Here is a 22,511-nt window from a genome sequence, read left to right on the forward strand (position 1 = left end):
GATGGAAATCAAAACAAACACCTCTTTGCCCTGAGTGCCCATGTCTTGTGGATATGTTCTCCTTGGTGCCCTCCCTCAGAGACAAGACTGTATGCTGACAGCTGATGCAATTACAGCATCCACCCTAATGTCAGTCCTGCCATCTCATTCCTAAACTTCTACAAGTGCTTTGGAGCAGAGCCCCCTGCCTCCACCGGTCCCCCTTCTTGGTTCATTCTATGGGGGCCCTGAGAGAACTCTTTCTTAATCATAGCTCTGATCTTGCCACTCCCTAGCTTCCTGTGCCTGCAGAATAGAGTGAGCATGCTCGGCACACCATACTATTGTTCATGCTGATGCCACCTCCCGTGTACTCATCTGTTCAGTGTATACTTAGTAAATGCCTACATCTGAGAGGCGGCAGGGGGTGGTGCCTAAGAGCCTGGACAGGAGTCACACCACCTGAGTTCAAATCCTCAGGCAGGTTACTGTGAGTCTCACTTCCTCTTCTGCAAGGGTTATCTAGGAGGTGTGGAGAGTGCTCAGTGCAGAGCCTGGCACACAGCATGTGTTCAGGAGAAGGTAGCTGCTCTTTCTGATTGGTGTCATATTCTGTGATCTGAGGATACTGGACTTAATCTTTGCCTTCAGGGAGTTTAGGATCACCGTGCACGTCAGATGGGAAAGTTGGTGATGATAACAGGGTGTGAGAAATGCTACTGAGAGAGGAAACTCAGGGAGTGGCACCTAATAAGGTCCTGGAGGAAGCAAGAGGGTACTTTCAGCAATGCCACAAAGACAGCAAGATGTTTGTCATGAATGACCAGCAGAAGAGACTGGGGAAGAGACACCCAGCCAGAGGGAACAGTATCTGCAAAGACACGGAGGAACTCAACACATGCAGGATAGCTGCACGGGGGCTGGCATAGCTGGAGGCAGGGAGGGAGTTGGTGGGTAGGCCAGAAACATCACGAGTCTTAAGAGACATACTAAGGAATTGAACTTGACCTGGAAAGTTATGATGCCCCAAAGATGAGGAAAGTGTCATGATTATTGGGTTTTTTTTCTTAAAGACTCCTCTAGCTGCAGTATAGGGGGTGGACCAGAAATGGAGCACATTTTAGAGACATAGAGACCACCAGGAAGGCTTCTGTCTTCATCTAGGTTAGACATGATAAAGGCCTGAGCTGAGACAAGGACAGAGGGCATACAGAGATACTTAGGACACAGAATTGAATGGAACTGGCAACCAGTCAGATCACAGCTAATGCACAGGGAAGTGTTAGACAAGGAGAGTGTCCAGAGGTGGTTTCCCCAGTGCAGCCACAGTGTCTATTCCCCACAGGCCACGGAGGGCTGATTTGGCTTATTAGACAGTGAGGAGCCCAAGGAGATGTGGGGTCTGCGAGTGATTTGAAAAGGGATCCATTTCAGGAGGATTCTTCCGCTTAAGATTACCTGTGCGGGCTGGACAAAAAGAGCAGACACGGGACATGATGAGACCAGTTAGAATGATGTTGAGAGACCAGTCCTGACAAGATTCCATGCCCTTATGTCTGCACCAAGAGGGTGGTGATGGGAAAGGAGACCCAAGGCCCAGGGTGAGGGTAGCTGCCTGAAAAAGGGCAGCAGACATGCAGCTGATTAGATCTTGGCATGAAGAGGACAAAGAGAGAATAGAATGAAAAAAAAAAAAACTGTTTAGCAACCAGGTGTGAGAGAGCAAATGGAGCATGAACGCTGGCTGAGCACCCACTGTGGGCCAGCCACCGGAGGCCAGAAATGACGCTGATGAAAAGACCGTCCTCTCCTTGGGGACACACACGCTGCACAAACAGTGTGCATAACAGTTTTTGAACTCTGTTAAAGTTAACCAGATTTGGCACCAAGTATACCAAGGCCTGGGCAAGAAAGCAGGACCACTGACTCACCTGTGCAGAGCTCCTGTGGTAAGGGGCGTAGTGGAGTGGCCCAGAGATGGCTGTGTCATGAGGGAGGGCTGGATACTGGCTCTGCATGGGGTGAGGATGCTGGTTGCCATAGCTCCCATAGTTATAGCTTCCCGTGTATCTAAAATGCATCAAGCACATTGAATAGTGTGAGTAATAGCAAGGAGAACAGATCAGTTTGACACCTTTTATAAAACTCATCTATTTTTTCCCTTTTTCTTCTTTTTTTTCTTTTCTTTTCTTTCCCCCTTTACCACCCCCAACTCCATTTTTCTTTCTTTCTTTCTTTCTTTTTTTTAAGTTGCAGTCTCACTCTGTTGCCCAGGCTGGAGTGCAGTGGCATGATCTCCACTCACTGCAACCTCTGCCTCCTGAGTTCAAATGATTCTCCTGCCTCAGCCTCCTGAGAAGCTGAGATTACAGGCATGTGCCACCAGGCCTGGCTAATTTTTGTATTTTTAGTAGAGACAGGTTTTCACTGTGTTGGCCAGGCTGGTCTCAAACTCCTGACATCAGATGATCTACCCAAGTTGGCCTCTCAAAGTGCTGGCATTATAGGCGTGAACCACAGCACCCAGCCTCTTCTTTTTGATTCTTACCATTTCCACTCTGTGGCCTTGTTATGATAAATTTAAAACCCCAGGTTGATTTTCCTGCTCCCTTAACACCTAGAACATACCTCCCTTACCCCCTAGCCAGCATTCAGGGATGAAATCTAGCCCTGAGCCAAACATCATTAGTGATGGAAACCTCTACTCCTGTTATGTTTAAAAGCTCTGTTGTTGTATCCTGAAATCAAATAGGGAAAACAAAAAAGAAATCACTGTGAGATTTATGTGTGTGATTTTTTTTTTTTGAGACGAAGTCTTGCTCTGTCACCAGTCTGGAGTACAGTGGTGCAATCTCGGCTCACTGCAACCTCCGCCTCCCAGGTTCAAGCACTTCACCTGCCTCAGCCTCCCAAGTAGCTGGGACTACAGATGTGCCCCATCATGCCCAGCTAATTTTTTGTATTTTACTAGAGATGGGGTTTCACCATGTTAGCCAGGATGGTCTCGATCTCTTCACCTCATAATCCACCTGCCTTAGCCTCCCAAAGTGGTGGGATTACAGCCGTGAGCCATTGTGCCCAGCCCATATTTTTATATTACTCAGGCCTCTACTTCCCCATCATAGGGAAGGATGTAGCGGGTTTCTGTAAGCTGTCTCCTGGGGGAAGACACCATAGTGTGGTCAAACAGGCATTAAAGACCCTGGTCCTAAGCCAGAATCCACCACTTTCTAGCTGCGTGACTCTCACGACCCTGTTTCTTACATCCATAAAAACACTGCGCATGGTCATTCTGAGGATCGTATGTATGAACACTCTATAAAACAAAGTCCTGTGTAGACATAGCCTATTATTATCACTGTCCTTCTTAGTAACATCTTTATAGCAAAGATGCTGACCTATGACTATGTGAGTATTTTTTTCTGCTATTTCTTCTGAATCAAAAATCTCTTGGAAACAGTTTTTTCAGAATCTATTCTAAATGTGTGGAAATAGGCCTCCTGAGAAAATAATGGCTGCCCAATTGACCGCTCAGGGCACTTGAACCTATGGAAAAGTACACCAACATCCAGGCCTGTGCCTACTATCAAGGCACCGCCATGCTGTGTTATGCTGGGCCAACTGTGTGGAAGGGACCTAAGAGGTCCTCCCCTTCCTCTTCCCATGTTCCCCAACAGGAACCTGGCCTGTGAGCGGCTGCAGGTGAGGCCCACTACACCACATGGTAGGATCTTTTTTTTTGAGATGGAGTTTCACCCTATCCCCCAGGCTGGAGTGCAGTGGCATAGTCTCGGCTCACTGTAACCTCCACCTCCTGGATTCAAGAAATTCTCCTGCCTCAGCCTCCCGAGTAACTGAGGCTACAGGCTCCTGCGCCACCATGCCCAGCTAATTTTTGTACTTTTAGTAGAGATGGGGTTTTACCATGTTGGCCAGGCTGGTCTCGAACTCCTGACCGCAAGTGAGCCACCTGCCTCAACCTCCCAAAGTGCTGGGATTACAGGCATGAGCCACTATACCCAGCCAGGATCTCTTTAATATCACAAGTGTTTTTCAGATCACTGCTTGTTAGACATTGTAAGATTAGTGTCTTTTGATAAAGACAATGCATAATGGCAAAGAGCCAGTAGGGTTGAGGTCACACTTTTATATGGATTTGTAATTCATTCATCACAGCAACATCACACCACAGATTTAAAAAATATATATATATGGGCAAAACAAATGGTGTATTTATCCAGGGCATAAAGCACTGCTGAAACCTATGGGGAATTCCCTGAACCCTGTGAATAACTGCAGCCCTAAAGGGACCTCCAGCCCTCAGGTGGGGAAGCCCTTCTCTAAACAGAGTCATAGAAGACTTGGACCTAAGATGAAGCTTTGTAAGTCTGCAAAGTGTATAAGGAGCCACGCAGGGGAACTGCTAAAAGGGGTTTTCAGCTGAGGCATTAAAGGAGTAAAGAGGGAGGAACATAGGCTTTGGAGTCAGATATTTGTTCCATTTGGGCCCCACCATGTGCCAACTGTGTGACCTTGGGGAACTGAAGATAAGCAAACAAGTTTCAATTCCCTCATCTGTAAAATGGGGTCATTAGGTCACTAACACCTTCCTACCTACCTACCTACCCTGGTTGTTGTGTCGATTACACAATATGGTGCTCAGGACATTGTGAAAACTCAGCACAGGGTAGCACCCTTCATGTTCTTTGAGAAAATAACTGCTAAGGAAACCCCTCTTTATATCAATTGTGTTTTTGATGGAGTCTCACTTTGTCACTGAGGTTGGAGTGCAGTGGTGCGATCTTGGCTCACTGCAGCCTCCACCTCCCAGGTTTAAGCAATTCTCTCACCTAAGCCTTCCAAATGGCTGGGATTATAGCCACCATGCCCAGCTAATTTTTGCATTTTTAGTAGAAACAGGGTTTCACCATGTTGCCCAGGCTGGCCTTGAACTCTTGACCTTAAGGCCCACCTCAGCCTTCCAAAGTGCTGAGATTACAGGTGTGAGCTGCTGCACTCAGACTCTTTAGAGCAAATTTTAAAAGTCCAGCAGCATCCCTGGAAAGTTACCTACCCATGTTCCTCTCTGTGGGGATAAACTGGTATCCTGTGTGTGACAGAGGAAGAAGGCACATGAGTGTTCCTCATACAGGGCAGCTGTTGGGAGTTCTCAGCTGGGGACCCAGCAGCCGTCGTCACTGTGTATGTTAGAGACCACGTGTATGACTGCATTGCTCCTGCAGAGACAAATTAAGACATCTCAATCATTAACAGTCCTCATATCCCTTGTTCTTCCTTAGACTACTTTAGTGGCTTCCTTTTGTTCTTAAGTTGAAGGCCAAAATCTTAACCAGACATGTATCTCCGGCTCTGCTGAGCTCACCAGAGGCATCCCCCATCCCCTGTCTTTTGTTTTATCTGGCCAAGCCACAGTCTTTTTCTTTCATTATCTCCAGAGTACCACAGTTCCCAGCACCACAGGGCCTTTGCACGTGCTGTTTCTGCTGCCTGGAATCCTCACCATTCTCTTTTTTTACCCACTCATTCTTCCTCTCACAGTCCAAAAAGCTGTCCTCTTCCTAATCCCAGACTAGGCCAGATCCCTCACTGTACTGTAGGCCTAAGTGGTGCCTACCGCAATTTGTAATCCTATACGCATCAGTACATGTGATTTGATTGATGGCCACCTCACCAGACAGAAAGCACCAGGAGGGTAGGGGCCTGGCCTATTTTGGCCATCAATGGATTCTCAGTGCTTAGTACAGAGCCTGGCCGCCAAAAGACTCAACAAAAATTTTAGAGGCGAGAAAAGGGAAGGTAAAGACAGGAAGAAAGGAAGGGAGGGCAAGAAAGAAAAGGAAAGCCTGGGGAAATGTAGCCCAGATAGGCACTGCAAATTAACTTTTCAGCACTCAACTCAACAGGTGTTAAGGATCCAACAAATTGCTTTAGGAAAACATAAGTAGATTATTGGGCTCTGCCTGCTCAGGTCTTTTTGAAGATTATTAGACAGTGACCTGGACAGTGACCTATTACATGCATATTATGAATTCCCTTTGTTTAGTTTTTAATTTAATTGGATACCTGGAAAGTGCTAAAGACTGGGGGATAAAAACCTGACAAAATTAAATGCTTAGTATTTTATGAGATGGTTAGTTTTTTGTTGTTGTTTTGTTTTGAGACAAGGTCTTACTCTGTCACCCAGGCTAGAGTACAATGACATGATCATGGCTCTCACTGCAGCCTTAACCGCCTGGGCTCAAGGGATCCTTCCACCTCAGCCTCCCCAGCAGTTGGAACCACAAGTATGTACCACCACACCAAGCTAATTTTTAGATTTGTTATAGACACAGGGTCTCACTATGTTGCCCAGGCTGGTCTTGAACTCTGGGTCTCAAGTGATCCTCCCAGCTTGGCCTCCCAAAGTGCTAGGATTAAAGGCATGAGCCACTGCACCTGGGCTAGAATTTTTTTAATGATAATTTAAGAAATCATTAATAGCAATAATAAACTCATCAGACAACTTAATTTCTGATAAATTTTTAAATATGTTAATGGTGGAAATAATTAAGCTTATTTTAGAAGGCAGAGGGAATGGGATTCAACATCCCCCTTTAGGTATGTGGAAAACTGAAGAATTTGTTAAGGGAGGACATTTTTAAGGTGAAGTAAAAGAGAATAATTGATCCTGTATTTTCTGCAGCAGACCATTTCTATCTAAAAATTACTCTGGAAAGATAAAGGAAAGGTTTTCATTTTAAAATTTAGTCCATTCCATCCCAGGGACTTTGCAAATAGCATATGAGAGGAGCTGCATTGACATGGAGTAGTAGGAGGAAGCAGAGTTGGTGGATCAGCGCTGTGCCAGTTATGTGACAGAGACTCAGTAAGGAATACCCTTGAAGGAATGTGGAAGTGGTATCCTATTTTAAATACATTGGCTTATTATTAAAAGAACCCTTTGGTGAGCCCTTTCATAAACCGAAGAATCTTTTGGAATACAAATGATGTCCGTTGTTGTAATGAGGTGACAAAGATTTATTTCAAGAGTATGAAAGGAGACACCATTATTGAGCATCTCTTACAGACCATGCACTGTGCTGAGTGCTTGTCACACACCCTTAAGAGAACATTATCCCCCATTTGTAGATGAGGAAACTGAGGGTTAAATCCAAAAGAATTTAAGAGAGTGTATAGCAATACAAAAGATTCAAGGCAATAAAATGGAAGTAGGAATGAAAGAAGAAAGAAAAGCAGAATTGGAGGTGAAAAGTGCAATCCGGAATGAGGTGAAGCATGCCAAAGGCCCAAATTCTTTCCTATATGTGAACTTTAAACTTGGATCTGAGTTTTCCAGGAGCCAGTGCTCTTGGAAACCTGACTAGTTAGGAGCACTAAGACTGACGATTGCTCAGGAGTATACTGTCCTCCAAATTCAGAGAAAACAGCAATTTCTTTCAGATGCCTTCCTAAGGGGGCAACTATGAACTGTTCAACAATGTCCTCAACACTCTTACAACGGACTTCATTTTGATTCTAAGGATGGTTCCTTTTGTCAACACTAACTGCAGGCTAATGGTATCACACAAAAGTCCAGTTTAAGGAAACTTAGAATGTTAAATAACTTGTCCAAGGTCCCAGACTGAGTGGGTGGTTCCGTCGGGCTCCGAACCCACACACTTTCTGCCACACACTTTCTACTCTCTACCATCATGTCTCCTTGCTCTGTGTTCTGCTTCTGCCATGTACTAGCTATAAGATCTTGGGCAAGCCTGTGAAACTTTATGAACTTCTGTTTCATCATCTTTAAAATGGGAGTAATAATATCTATCTTGCAGGACTGTTGTGAGGATTAACTGAGGTAATATATGTCAGAGAGCTTGGCACGTGGTAGGCTTTTAATGGTATTCAAGCACCCTTCATTATAAATTCAGGTATTCTTACATAGACTTTCTTCAAATAGATATTTCTGTATCTCTCATTTCAGACCCCAAGGAAGAAAGGCAAGTTTCTTGGGTGAGATTCTGTTACCAGGGATGAAATATTTGAATAGCAATGGTAATTTAACCAATTACGGCAAATTTCTAACCATGTTTTTCTATAAAATTACTAGTGTCTTTATTTACCAGCATGGCTAAAAGTACCCCTTCCTGCTTTGCACATCTACTCCATATTCTTCCCCCAAAAGATAATGACTTTGGCAGGTGACATGTTAGGCTTGATTTATAAGTACAAGAAAATTGGAAGGGAAGATCCCCAAAATGATCACGACTCAGATGACTGGATTATGCATAACTGCCCACCTCTATGTTTTGAACTTCATGTGAAATTATATTACTGTTATGGTTTTTAAAAATGCCATCTTTATTAAAACGGGTTATCACTGAGTGGTGGGATTGAGGAGGGTTTTAAAATTTTTTCCCTTATTTTACTTATCTGTATTTTTCTGTAATGAATGTGTATTGCCTCTGTAAAAAGAAAAACATTAATACATTAAACAAAGTTTACAGTTGGAACTGGAATTGGAGAGGGTGAGAAGTTTGGGAGAACAACGAACTAGCCACAACAAGCAAGTAATTAACCCTTGAAGCCTCTGGGACCTCAGGAGGGCACAGTGAGATCAGTGGATATTTAAACGGGGCAGCCAAGGAAGCCAAATAATTTTTTTTTTCCAAGCAGTAGGAAGAAGTCATGATAATAGCCATCACCTGAAAGACTGCAACAGAGGTTACTTTTGTGTGAGCCCCTGGAGCACAGCAACTGTTCCTTATTCATCTCTGTATCCCCAACAGAGGGTATGCCAAATAGTAGGTGTTCAGTAAATTTTTGTTCCATTGAATTTGTTGTTGAAGGAGTAAATGCTGTTAGGAATAGACGTTATCAAACAAAAAGCTAGTGGAACTCTTGGAAAAATGGGCTCCTGTGGTCTGGGGAACAAAACCCCTAAATGGCCATGTGCCAGCAATCTAACACATCCACTCAGGCAGGCTTAAGCAGATTAACACCTACTGGCTTGGGGAGAAACCCTTTTTGCCTAGGGAGCAGAAAAGAACACCCCTTGAATTCCCTTTCCTATGAGTGAGACCTCCAGTGAGAATTGCTGCTGCTGCTGCTTCTTTTTTTTAAGGAAACTAATAAAAGAAAATCTGTGCAGCTTACAGTTTGTTCTTAGTTTTAAAGACAACTCTAATGCTTTTTCTTGGTAAAACAATAGCAAATCTTCCCTATTTGTTCAGTTCCCATATGTTTCTCTTATTCTCCCCTCCCCTCCTCACATTTCTATTTATTTAAAGGTTTGAGGATAGCGGTAGAAGCCCCTGATATTTGAGAATTCAATAAAGATTCCAAGAGGAGCAGTTGTTGGCCACCTTATAGTATTGAAACTGTTACAGCAGAACATTTTCTTCCCCTCCCATCCCCAACAAAACACTCTTCCTCCCCAAGGTTGTTTTGTTTTGGAAGGGGTTTTAAGCACAGGACAGGAAGGGTGCTTGGAACATAACAGACAATCAGTAATGATTTGTCAAATAAATGAATGAATGATCATCCAACATAAACCAGATCTCATACTAATTTCCTTGTATACATTGACCCATTCAGTCTTCACAGCAACCTTCTGAGGTAGGTAGTATTAGCTCCTTTTTCAGGTGAGAAAATTGAGGCCCAAGAGGTTAAATGACTTGCTCAGGTAAGTGGCAGAGTTGGAATTTGAATGCAGATCTGCCCAACCCTAAACCCTTGCCATAGCAATGTTTCTTACACTTGAATTTGTGTTTGAATCACTGGAGATCTTGTTAAAAATGCAGATTCTGATTCAGTAGGTTGGGAGTAAGGCCTTTATATCAAACTTCCAGATGATGACAACGTGGTTGGTCTGTGAACCACACTTTGAGTAACAAGGCTCTATAAAATACTGCCTCCTGTCACACATCCTGTATGTTAAGGGTCATTAAATATCAGAAGTTGAAGGCCAGGTATGGTGGCTCACACCTGTAATCCTAGCACTTTGGGAGGCCAAGGCGGGCGGATCACAAGGTTGAGAGATCGAGACCATCCTAGCCAACATGGTAAAACCCCTTCTCTACTAAAAATACAAAATTTAGCTGGGCATGGTGGCGTGTGCCTGTAGTCACAGCTACTCAAAGCTGAGGCAGGAGAATCTCTTGAACTGGGGAGGCACAGGCTGCAGTGAGCCAAGATTGCCCCACTGCACTGCAGCCTGGCAACAGAGCAAGACTCTTCTCAAAAAAAATTAAAAAATCAGAAGTTGGCCAGGTGCAGTGTCTGACGCCTGTAATCCCAGCATTTTGGGAGGCTGAAGTGGGCTGATTGGTTGAGCCCAGGAGTTTGAGACAAGCCTGGGCAACATAATAAAATCCTATTTCTACAGAAAATACAAAAGCCAGTTGTGGTGGCATGTGCTTGTAGTCCCAGCTACTTGGGAGGCTGAGACGGGAGGACCACTTGCTCACGCCACTGCACTCCAGGCTGGGCAACAGAGTGAGACCCTGTTTCAAAACAACAACAACAACAATAAAAACAGAAGTTGTGAGATTCTGCTACAGATTTGTGAAAATTCAGAGTGCTTCCCAAACTACCTGGCTGTACCCTTTTTTCATATCTTGGACTGAATCCTTTAACCCAGGGGTCTCCAACCCTGGGTTAGAGTCTCCACAGTACTGGTCTGTGGTCCTGTTAGGAACTGGGCCACACAAGAGGTGAGCAGTGGGCAAGCGAGCATTACCACCTGAGCTCTGCCTCCTATCAGATCAGCAGCAGCATTAGATTCTCATAGGAGCATGAACCCTATGAACCGCACATGCAAGGGATCTAGTTTGCATGCTCCTTTTGAGAGTCTAATGCCTGATGATCTGAGGTGGAGCAGTTTCATCCTGAAACCATCCCCCTCCACCTCTTCCACAGTCCGTAGAAAAACGGTCTTCCACAAAACCAGTCCCTGGTGCCAGAAAGGTTGGGGACCACTGCTTTAACCTTTTCCTTAGGAGGATTCTGTGAACCATCACAGATGTTGCTCAAGTTTTAAGCTAACTCACACCTTTTGTTTGTAAGCTCCTTTAAGTGTGTCAAGATTCTACATCTGCTCTGCCCTCTCCCACAGCCACTTGTGGCCATTGAAATTTAAATTAGTTAAAACTAAATACAATTAAATATTCAGTTTCTTAGTTCCACTAGCCACATTTGAAGTGCTCAATAGCCACAGGTGGCTAATGGCTACTGTTTTGGATAGCCAAGATAGAAATCATTTCCATCATCACAGAAAGTTCTATTTGGACAATGTTGCTTGACAGTATTTGCTACTAAATAAGCATCTCCTGTAACCTTCATGACTGAGACAGGGAAAGAAGACTATATATTGACATTTACCTATATCTCTAGGTATCTCACTAGCTATCATCTTTTTTTTGTTTGTTTGTTTGTCTGTTTGTTTGAGACAGAGTCTCACTCTGTCCCACAGGCTGGAGTGCCAGTGGCGCGATGTTGGCTCACTGCAACCTCCATCATTGGCTGTCATCGATCCTTAAGACAGCTGTGTTTAAGGAGACCACCTACTGAAGTTGGAAACTTCATCTGTTTGAGTTACACTTTACTAATATTTCCATGGTCAAAATCTGATTGACAGAACTGACCAGGGCCAGAAGATGAATCAGTTCCTTCTTATGTTGCTGCATAATCTAGCCTCTGCCTATCTCGGCAACTTCCTCTTTTGCCACTCTCTTCCTTTTTTATTATATATACTTCTCAGTCCCCACTATGCAAAGCTCTTTGCTGCCTCAGTCCTGTGCACATGCTTTTCGCCATCGCGTAGAAAGTTCTTTTTCCTTCCCCAGCCTCTATGTGGATGGCTCCTTGTAAAACAGTGTGCTATGAAAAAGTATAAAGTGGGGACCCATCTTAGTTTGTGGTCGGAGATTCTCTTTATGCTTTTCTTAGCACACTGTTGTTTTCACACATAGCACTTTGACCATTTGAAGTTATACCTTTACCTGGCAGTTTACTTCTGTGTTGACTCTTACCCACTAGAATGTAAGTACCATGCAGGCAGTGACTATGACTCTTGTTTTCACGTCTATACTCCCAGCACTTGGTACAAATTTGACACAAAATATATATTTGTTGAATGAATGAACAAATGAATGAACGAGGGAGTCCGAAGTCCCAGCAGCAAGCTAAGATTTGATTTTGTGATCCAAAAAAAAAAGAGTAGATTAAACAATCCATTTCCAATCCCAGCTTATTTTTCATGATTCCATTCCTTTAAAGAAAAGGAAGCAGCAGGGACGGAAGGAGGAGGAATTCACTAGCAGTGACGCCTCTGAGGTTCTGTAAATGAGTCATTGCAGACTCTGTGGCAGGGCTGAAGTGTCCATCCTACCCCACTCAGTTTAGCTGCCCTCAGAATAACTGCCCTCAAAATAACTTTTGTTATTTCCAAATAACAAAAGGCAGGGCTTTTGTTATTTGGAAAGACTAAGGGTCGGTTATCTTTGTTACATCTTCAACTGATGTAGAGAAAATGCAGCTGGGCAGGCCAGATGTTCTACAGACAGGGCCATTTATGAGGAATTTGCTTTTATTTCATTAGGTATCCTAGTATCTCAATGATTTAATTTGCTGGTTTTGTGTTGCAGGGAACCATGGTGGGAAGTTGAAAACATGAGTTTAATAGTTAACTTTTATTGTCATTGCCAAAGGAGGGAATACTTAAAATGACATCATAAACAAGGTTTTAGAACCCTTCGGTGGCCCGATGAGACAGAATAGGAGCTTAACATTTTGCTTTAGATGACATTAAAGAATTGCAGCCCAATGTCATGTTAAATAAACTGATCAGTTTGGCACTGTCTGCCATGCTCCCGAGAAGGAAAAAAGCCAGTTTCCTCAAAGAAAGTTAAGGTTTCTAAACTTTGCCAGGTCATGAGGGAGGTAGCAAACCTACAAATTTTGGGGAGAAAATGGACAGACAGGCTAGATTTTACCTTGTAGAAATCTGTTGGAATAGAATCCTTTAACCAGCCTCTTATGGCATTGCCATAAACCCAACCAAAATTGGCCATATATCATTTTTAATTTTAGGTACCTGAAATTTCTTTCCTTGCCCTTTTCCCCTTTAAAAAAAAATCAGTTAATAAGTACAGTCTTCATAAAACATTTAGAAATATGGACATGGAACTAGACGTAGATATGGATAAGCAGAGTGGCTGTTTTCCTAGTGAGTCATAACTCATTATCTGTACTACCTTGTATTCCCTAGTCCTTGTATCAGAGGATGCCAAAAGGTTAATATGCAATGAATTAATTTTAGCTTTGTGCTCACCAGGCACACATAATACTGTTCCTTTTTCATAGATTAAAAATGGGAAAGTGTCCATCTAAAGCGGGACATTTATTTGTTAAGGAGTCCCAGGTACCTGATTAGCCTTGATTCTCAACAAGTTGAACCTGGTAATATTTATATTCTCTGATGATTGATATGCTGGAAACCCAACAAAATAACTGGGTCACATAAAATTTCAGCTATTAATAAGATTTTAATAAACTTTTAAAGCTAACAGTTGTTTTGTTAATTTTCCTCACCTTTTCTTTATTTCTTGCTTCCTGGTTTTGGTCCTTTTTATGAAGCTCATTTTCCTGTTTTTATTATAAACTACTTCAAAACTTTTTGGAAAGTAGATGGGCTATAAGTCAAGCAATAATTTTAAGATAGAAATAAAAACTAACTGGGTATGAAAACCATGTACTGAGTTGACTTTGAAAAAAAAGAAACATGGCAAATGCATTTTATGATTTATATAATTGTTTTACAATTTATATTATTGTTCAATGAAAATTTACACAAATTCCAAATTTAAGAAGCCTACTATAATACATTTCCTAATATTTAGGTTTCTATCATGGGTAAATAATTTGTGCTTTATAATATGCCTATATAATCATACACATTGTTAGGAAATTAGGTTTTCTTTCCTCCAAGACCATGACCCACATTGCATGCCAAGATCCAGTCTAATTTAGCAATGGAGTATTTCAAAAGTGGTACTTGAGAAAAATATCATGCATAGTTTTATATAGGATGACATTTTTAATGCCCCCTGGAGATATCTGAGAACAAAGCTGGAATGTGCCAAAATCTTCAAAGCTTAAAATCATCTGAAGAGAACCTGTTTCACATTTGTATTTCTAAGAAGCTACTTTTATGGCTCTTGAACACATTGCACAGAAATCTCTGAAGACATTTATGATATTCCTGTGGCCTTGTCTATCACACCTGCCATACCCTAAGGCCGCCACATTGCTTCGAAGAAAGCCAGGCATGCTCACTTGCTGGATGAGAACTATGAGACGATCCTAGACATCTTTCCTTCATGCTCTTCCCTCCCATCCCTTATTCCCTTAGAGTCTGTCTCTTTATTTGAAATGTTGCTGCACTTTGAGAAATGCTTCACCCAAATGGTTTCTGCTTCATAATGCAGAACTGTTTTACTTGCATAATTTCCCTGTTTATTTCAGAAGTAGGGATGTTCTCATTAGCAAACTCGTGTGTGTCTCCCTGGTGGTGACAGGGATATTTGGGCAGGATTATTCGGGTTAACGGCTCTTTCTTTAGGGAGACAAGAGACTCAGGATGGTTGCCCGATAATCTCAGTCTTTGAAGAACTCCTGAGAGCTGCATGAAGAGCTACGAACAGTACTTAAATTATCTTCCCTTTTAACGTTCAGTGAACAAAGCCATTCTTCTCACTACAGTGTCTTTTTCTGAGCCTTCTAAGCAGGAACTACAACAACCCACTATGGAAAGAAAATGGGAGGGAAGTAGGAACCTGATCACATTCTTCCTCCTCAAAGCAGAAAACAAAATAAAGTTTGAGGTGCATCTATATAAACAAATATGGCAATCTCAAATCTAAATTTCCACAGAAGACTCTAGCTGTGTACCCAAAGTGAAATCAAAGCTTGATCTAATGCCATTTATTAACAACCCAACTTTTCAATACTTCGAAGAATCCAATTTCCTCAGCCATCTCTGACAGAGGCCCACTGAGTTTACTGGCAAGTACACAAGACAGCAAGTCCTTCCAGTTTCTTACGCATCCACTCAATCCCTCTCTAAGTAGGTGTAGTTCTGTAGAGAGAAGAGGGGACTAATCTAAAGTCTCCTAGATATACACTTTTAAGTTTCCTGAAAATAGCATGCTCTCTCTTGCCTCTACTTGGAATACCTTTTTTTCCCTCTCCTTCATGCTCCCATAATATTCTGACCCTTCTTCCAACCTAGCACTCCTCACACTATATTGTTACTGTCAGTTCGCTCATCAAGAACCCTAACCTCTAAACATAAACTCCCAGGAGGGAGGGACCACACTTCTATTGTTTGCCATTGTATCACCACCTATCCAAAAGTGTTTAGCACATAGAAGCCACCCGAGAATCATTTTTTGGATAAATGGATAGATATATGAGTAAATGAGTGAATAATAAAAGACATCCCAAATGGAGCAATCTGACTCTAAAAATAATACTTTGGTACTGAATCTATTCTGGAAACAGTCCTAAATAGAATTAGGATATAATTAAGTCCATGCTGTGAGGGTCTAGAGGAAGATTCTAACTTGGAGGGTGAGGAAACATCATAGGAGGTGAGTAGGATTTCATCAGGCAGCAGGTGGAAGGAGGCTGGCCAGGAAGAAGGAACAGTCTGAGAAGTGATTTGGAGAAAGAGAGCTCTTTAAGGCTTTTAGAGTGAGGCAGTAGGTTCTTTGCCCCAGCACTCTGAGGAGGCACAAGCTTCATGAAATTGAGCCTTAGTGGGTAGTGTGAGAGTGGACAGAGTAGAGTCTGGAGGCAGGGTACCAGCTTAAGGGTAACTGTGGATGTCCATGAGAGGTGGGGGAGGCCTGAATCAGAGAGGCATCAGTGGGATGGGAAGGAACAGATTTGTATTAGAACAACTGGACTTGGGAAGTGTGATAGAGAATGCCAACTGTCACCCCCAAAGCTGTTCCCCCTTCCCTCCCTGGGTACATGCTATTCTACATTTTCCAGCCTCTCTTGCAGTTCCATGAGGCCATGTGACTAAGTCCTCACTGATGGAATGTAAGTGGAAGTGACGTGTGCCACCTTCAGGCCAGGGCTTTTAAGAGAGTCATTTTTCATCCTCCATGCCCTTTTTATATTTCTGCCAGCTGGTTGCAGACTTGACAAAGCCCTCAGGCAGTGGTCCTTAACCTGGTGAGCATCAGAATCACCTGGAAGTTTGTTGAACAAGATTCCTGGGCCCTGCTCCTAGAATTTCTGATTCACTGGGTCTGCAGTGGGACCAGATATGAGTATTTCTAGTAAGTTCCCAGGAGATACTGATACTGCTGGTCTATGGATCACAGTTTGGGAAACACTGCCCTGGGGTATAGTGGAGCCTGATATTGAAGGAGCACGTGTTTCCAAATGGCTGCATTACAGAGAGCCTCCTCTATGACAGAATACCCTACCAGTACTGTCTTCCAGCATGAAATAGATTTCTGTTGTTAACTCCACCCGTGTTTGTATCTATTTGTCACACCAACTTAGCCTATCCTAATACAGGAGTTAAGGAAGAGGAAGGATTTGAAGCTGACTCCCATATTTGCTGCCTGGGTAACAGGAGGGTAGTAGAGCTGGTTTGGATGGAAGGATAATGAACTAATTGTCACAGCCTGACCAAGCCCTTCACTCCACAAAGCCTGGAGTCTTTGTGAGGTCTTCTCTGATACTGCCAGCCACATGGAACCTCTGCTTCCTTGGGAACCTCATAGCATTAGTTTATATCTCACTTATTGCATATACCACATTCTTCCTTCCATAACAGTTGTCTCTGTACTTTTCTTTTCTTTTTTTTGAGACGGAGTCTCACTCTGTCACCCAGGCTGGAGTGCAATGGCACCATCTGGGCTTACCGCAACCTCTGCCTCTCAGGTTCAAGCGATTCTCCTGCTTCAGCAGCGCAAGTAGCTGGGACCACAGGCATGCACCACCGTGCCGGCTAATTTTTTTGTATTTTTAGTAGAGACAGGGTTTCACCGTGTTAGCCAGGATGGTCTTGATCTCCTGACCTTGTGATCTACCCACCTCGAACTCCCAAAGTGCTGGGGTTACATCTTGGTACTTTTCTTATCCCTGTGTTTCCTCTTGGTAGCAAGGCCTTGGCATAGTAGTCTGTTTATTTCCTATAGCACCTGGCACAGGACTTGGCACATAAAATGTCCTCATACGGAAAAAAATATATGTATGTACATATATACATAAATAAACGTATATAGGATTCTGGATCCAGAGTTTTCACTGCAGTTTTTTTCTTTACACTTCAAAATATGGTTTCAGATATTGAATCTAATGTTGCAGATGAGAAGTCTATTATCAATCTGATTCTCTCTCCTTTGGAACTTATCTGCATTTTCTTTGGGGAATCTAATAAGATTTCTTTTATCTTTGATTCTCTTCAGTAGGCTTAGAGGTTTTTTTCTCCCCCATTTATTCAGCAAATGTTTAATGAGAGCTTTCCGTTTAAGAAGCCTTGTCTTTCTTCCATTTTGTAAAACCATCAGCTATTACTTCTCCACTTTCTCTCTTTCTCTGGAAAATTTATTAAATGAATATTGGAATTTCTGAGTTTGTCATTCCTTTTTCTTAACATCACTTTTATATCTAATATTTCTTTTTGTCACATTATCAGAGAACTCCTCAGTTCAGTCTTTTGGTTTACTGATCTCTTTCCATTGGATCTAATTTTCTAATATTCAATTTACCTATTTAAATTATTATTTCAATAATTATATATTTCCTTTTGAAGATCTTGACTCTCGTGAGTATGATTTCTTTTTCTTCTCTTTCTTTTCTCTTTTTTCTTTTTTTGAACCAGGCTATCACCCAGGCTAGAGTACAGTGGCCTGATCATAGCTCACTGTGCCTTAAACTCTTGGGCTTAAATGGTCCTCCCATCTCAGCCTTTTAAGTAAGTATCTGGGACCACAGGTGCATACCACCACGCCCAGCTAACTTTTTTAAAAAGTTTATGTAGAGACAGGGTCTCACTATATTGGCCAGGATGGTCTCAAACTCTTGGCTTCAAACTATCCTTCCACCTTGGCCTCCCAAAGTATTGGGATTACAGGTGTGAGCCACTGTGCCTGGCTGATTTCTTCTTTTTAGTTCTCATCTTAACAATACTTTTCAGGTTGTCCTATTAACTTTATTCCTTTGGCTATAGACTCTCTCTGTTCTTGAGTTTATTGTTCCTCCTTCATGGAATTGGGCTTCCACAGATGCTTGAGTGACTTTTAATTGTGCTAATATATACATAACATAAAATTTACCATATTAACCTTTTTTTTTTTTGAGATGGAGTCTTGCTCTGTTGCCTAGGCTGGAGTGCAGTGTAGCAATCTTGGTCCACTGCAACCTCCACCTCCTAGGTTCAAGCGAGTATCTTGCCTCAGCCTCCCAAGTAGCTGGGATCACAGGCATGTGCTACCACACCTGGCTAATTTTTGTATTTTTAGTAGAAATGAAGTTTCACCATGTTGGCCAGGCTGGTCTCAAACTCCTGACCTCAAGCAATCAGCCCACCTTGGCCTCCCAAAGTGCTGGGATTACAGGCGTGAGCCACTGTGCCCAATATTAACCATTTTTAAGTGTACAGTTCAATGGCATTAAGTACATTCACCATGTTTGCAACCATCACCACCATCCATCTTCAGAGTTTTTCCATCATCCCAGACTGAAACTCTGTACCTATTAAACACTAACTCCTCATTTCTCCTCCCTCCAGCCCCTGACATCCACCATTCCATTTGCTGTCTCTGTGACTTTGACTATTCTAGGTACCTTATATAAATGGAATCATGTATTTGTCCTTCTGTGTCTGACTTATTTCATTAAGCATACTGCCTTCAAGGTTCATCCAAGTTGCAGCATGTGTCAGAATTTCATTCCTTTTCAAGGTTCGATAATATTCCATTTGTGGACATAACACATTTTCTTTTTTCCATTCATCCATCGGTAGACGCTTGGGTTGTTTCTGCCTTTTAGCGATTGTGAGAAATGCTGTTAGGAACACTGATCCAAACGTCTGTTTGGATCTCTGCCTTCTTTTGGGTATGTATCCAAGCTTGGGTGATTCTTGGTTGTAAATTAATCTTATGAGACTCTTGTGCACATCTTGGACCATGTGGGCCTCCAATCAGTGCAGCCTCACAGTAACATCAGCCTCATGCCATGTGCCCGGCAGCTCTAGCTTAGCTCAAGACACACTCATGTCACAGCCTCTGCCTCCTTATGGTTGCCATAGCTTAGTGTATGGCTTCCTGTCCCTCCCTTTCCAGAGAAAAAGAAAGCAGCTCTGTTTTTGATTCACATGATTCTCTTTCTTGTTTTCAAGAATGTTTGTGTATTTATGTTATATAGCATTATAATCATTTCAGTGGCTTAGTTTTGGAATTTTATCATTTGCTTAATTTACCAACTTGAAAACAGCAGCATACAGAATGTGTACCAATGAATAAATGAAAACCTGCACATCATTCACAAATCCAGGAAGATACCCGGGTTTTGGCATTATCTTTTGGAGATTTTGGGGAAAGAATGCTTTTCCAGAAAACGCTTTTTTTCTTTTTGTGAGACAGGGTCTCACTCTGTCACCAAGGCTAGAATGCAGTGGTGCAACCATAACTCACAGCAACTTCGACCTCCTGGGCTCAAGCGATCCTCCCACCTAAGCCTCCCAAGTAGCCGGATCTACAGGTGTAAGCCAAGATGACTGGCTAATTGTGTGTGTGTGTGTGTGTGTGTGTGTGTGTGTGTGTGTAGATGAAGTCTCACTATGCTGTCCAGGCTGGCAGAAAGCCCTTTCTTCAAACATTAACTCCCCAAAATTTTTGAAGAACTTTTCATTACCTGTAGTGCAGAGGCCAGTGTACTCAGGGGATGGATTGCTAATAGGGGAAGAGGGAGGTGGCACTTCCACAGATGTGGCAGATTTTGCTGGAGAAAATGATGGCACTGGTGAAGGGGTGGGTGCGGCAGCCTCTGTCAAGATGATCTCTTCTCGGACTTCTGCTGTTGATAGAGATAGGGTAAGTTTTTAGAACCAAGTGTAAAAGCAAGTTGTCTTTAAGGGACTTTAAAAAGTAAAATATTCTTCTAATCTGTGTTATGTCACTCTCTTGCTTAAAACTCTTCGGTGATTTCCCATCACCATCACGGCACTCAAGGCAATTTGCATATATACACATGCCTTATTTTATTTATTTATTTATTTATTTAGAGATGGAGTCTTGCTCTGTCACCCAGGCTGGAGTGCAGTGGCACAATCTCAGCTTATTGCAACCTCCACCTCCTGGGTTCAAGTGATTCTCATGCCTCAGCCTCCTGAGCAGCAGGGACTTCAGGTGTACACCACCATGCCCAGCTAATTTTTTATATTTTTAGTGGGACAGGGTTTTGCCATGTTGACCAGGCTGGTCTTGAACTCTGGCCTCAAGTGATCCACCCGCCTTGGCCTCCCAAAGTGCTGGGATTGCAGGTATGAGCCACCATACCCAGCCCACATCCTTTCAAGAGGAAAAAGACACAATTGGTTTGATACCACTTGACCTGTTCACCATAATTAAATTGTTTGAGATACAGAGTTAAACATAAAGCACAGAAGTAAGGATACGAATAAAATTACCAAGATTACAAGTGGTGCAATTCCCAGGAAAATGCTGGCTTACCAGTGCTTCCTTCACCCTTCATGGCTCGCATGAGCTCATTGGCCCGCTCCTGACAGTGCAGAGATTCTAACAGGTAGAGTACATAGTCATCAAACATTAAGTGAATTAGATGAAAAGACCCTGGTGAAAAAAAGGATCAAGCAGAAAGTAAGTCATGCTATCTCATGTATGTTGCCTCTGTCTAGTCAACTGCACAAGTTACACAGTGTTCTAAATGGTCTGCTCAAGAGTCTCATTTTCCACCCAGTTATGATCTCCTCATAGTCAGAGGTTGCATTTCTTGACTGCATCCTCCGCTTATCCTAGTGCTTGGCATAAGATAGGTGTCATTAACACTTTGTGGCAAGTGAATCTTTTCCTTATTGAAGTTATATTAGTATGACACCATCAAAAATGGCACCCACTGAGTCATCTCTGAGCTCTCATGTACCCACTAGCTTCCTCCTCATGTGAGGACCTCTCAGTTCAGCATTAATTAACACTCTGTTTTTCATTTTTATCTCTTCCACCAGCATGTTATTCCCCCAATTGGACTTTAAGTATGTCCATGGCAGGGACTTTGCATTCTAGCTCATTGCTGTCTACCAATGTACCTGACATAATTCTAGACACAAAATTGAAAATCTAAATCTGCAACAAGTTATTTACTTATTTTCCTAAATGTTTGCAAGACCTCATTTAGCACATAGTTCTTAGAAAATGTAATACATTGAAAAGAGTTGGTCAAAAAGTGCCAGTCTTCAGGAAAATAAAAAGGAGATACAGAAAGACTGATAAGAGAGACAGAGAGACATCAAAGACATGAGGAGAGAGGCAGTTATAGCAAACATCCCACTTTATTTCTCTCCTTAGCATTTCTCACCATCTAAGTTAAATACGATATCCTTTATTTAACTTAATTGTTATTGCATGCTTCTCCACTAGATTGTAAGTCTTGCAGGGATTTTTCTGTCTTGACCAATGCTCTATACCCAGTGACTACAACAGTGCCAGGCATGCAACAGAGACTCAATGAATATGTGTTAGATGAATGAATCAAATAAGCAAGCATTGACTACTTCCTTATGCACCACGCTAAGTCAGCTCTTTTAACTTCTCAACAACACTGCAAAGCAGGTATTATTTTCGGTTAGTACATGAGGAAATGAAGGCTCAGAGGGTTTGAATAATTTGCTTTAAGTCACAGAGCTAGGGAGCAGCAGAGCCTGTTATGGAAAAAGGCATTAGGTAGAGACAAAAGGAGATTTTATTTTGATATTGTTATATGGTAACATAGTTGATTGCATTTGGTAGAATCAAAGCATTTCTTTTTTGTTATGAAGAATATCCATCATAGAAAAATACAGAGAATTCTAAAATGAACACCAATGTAGTCGCCACCAATTTTTGTTAGAATTATTTCTAGGTACCTTTTAGTTTCTGTTGTTATTATGAATTGTGTGTGTGTGTGTATGTGTGTGTGTATGCTTTAAATTATATTTTCTGCTGGGCACGGTGACTCACACCTGTAATCCCAGAACTTTGGGAGGCTGAGGCGGGTGGATCACGAAGTCAAGAGATCAAGACCATCCTGGCTAACATGGTGAAACCCGTCTCTACTAAAAATAAAATAATTAGCCTGTAGTCTCAGCTACTTGGGAGGCTGAGGCAGGAGAATTGCTTGAACCCGGGAATGGGAGGTTGCAGTGAGCCAAGATCACGCACTGCACTCCAGCCTGGTGACAGAGCAAGACTCTGTCTCAAAAAAAAAAAATTATATTTTCAAGTTAG

General features: G+C 42.4%; 1 protein-coding gene and 1 long non-coding RNA gene across 4 annotated transcripts in view; one reads left to right on the top strand and one right to left on the bottom strand.

Moving 5' to 3' along the window:
• The window catches only part of LOC105728672 (uncharacterized), a 278,507-nt gene that overhangs the window by 20,849 nt on the left and 235,147 nt on the right, over nucleotides 1-22,511 (top strand). The window lies entirely within an intron of this gene.
• RFX4 (regulatory factor X4) overlaps nucleotides 1-22,511 on the bottom strand; it is a 179,463-nt gene that overhangs the window by 9,063 nt on the left and 147,889 nt on the right. For 2 of the 3 annotated variants that reach the window (XM_021675542.2, XM_012469174.3), the window contains 4 exons: nucleotides 20,742-20,861; nucleotides 19,924-20,085; nucleotides 5,054-5,216; nucleotides 1,911-2,049 (listed from right to left, as the gene is read on the bottom strand). In XM_021675542.2, coding sequence (XP_021531217.2) covers nucleotides 1,911-2,049; nucleotides 5,054-5,216; nucleotides 19,924-20,085; nucleotides 20,742-20,861 — 584 coding nt within the window. The remainder of the gene's footprint in view (nucleotides 1-1,910; nucleotides 2,050-5,053; nucleotides 5,217-19,923; nucleotides 20,086-20,741; nucleotides 20,862-22,511) is intronic. The other variant, XM_012469175.3, reaches the window with a different exon arrangement.

Source organism: Aotus nancymaae, unplaced genomic scaffold (genome assembly GCF_030222135.1).
Source record: "Aotus nancymaae isolate 86718 unplaced genomic scaffold, 86718_ANA_hifiasm-v0.15.2.pri h1tg000021l, whole genome shotgun sequence".
Classification (NCBI taxonomy): Eukaryota; Metazoa; Chordata; class Mammalia; order Primates; family Aotidae; genus Aotus; species Aotus nancymaae.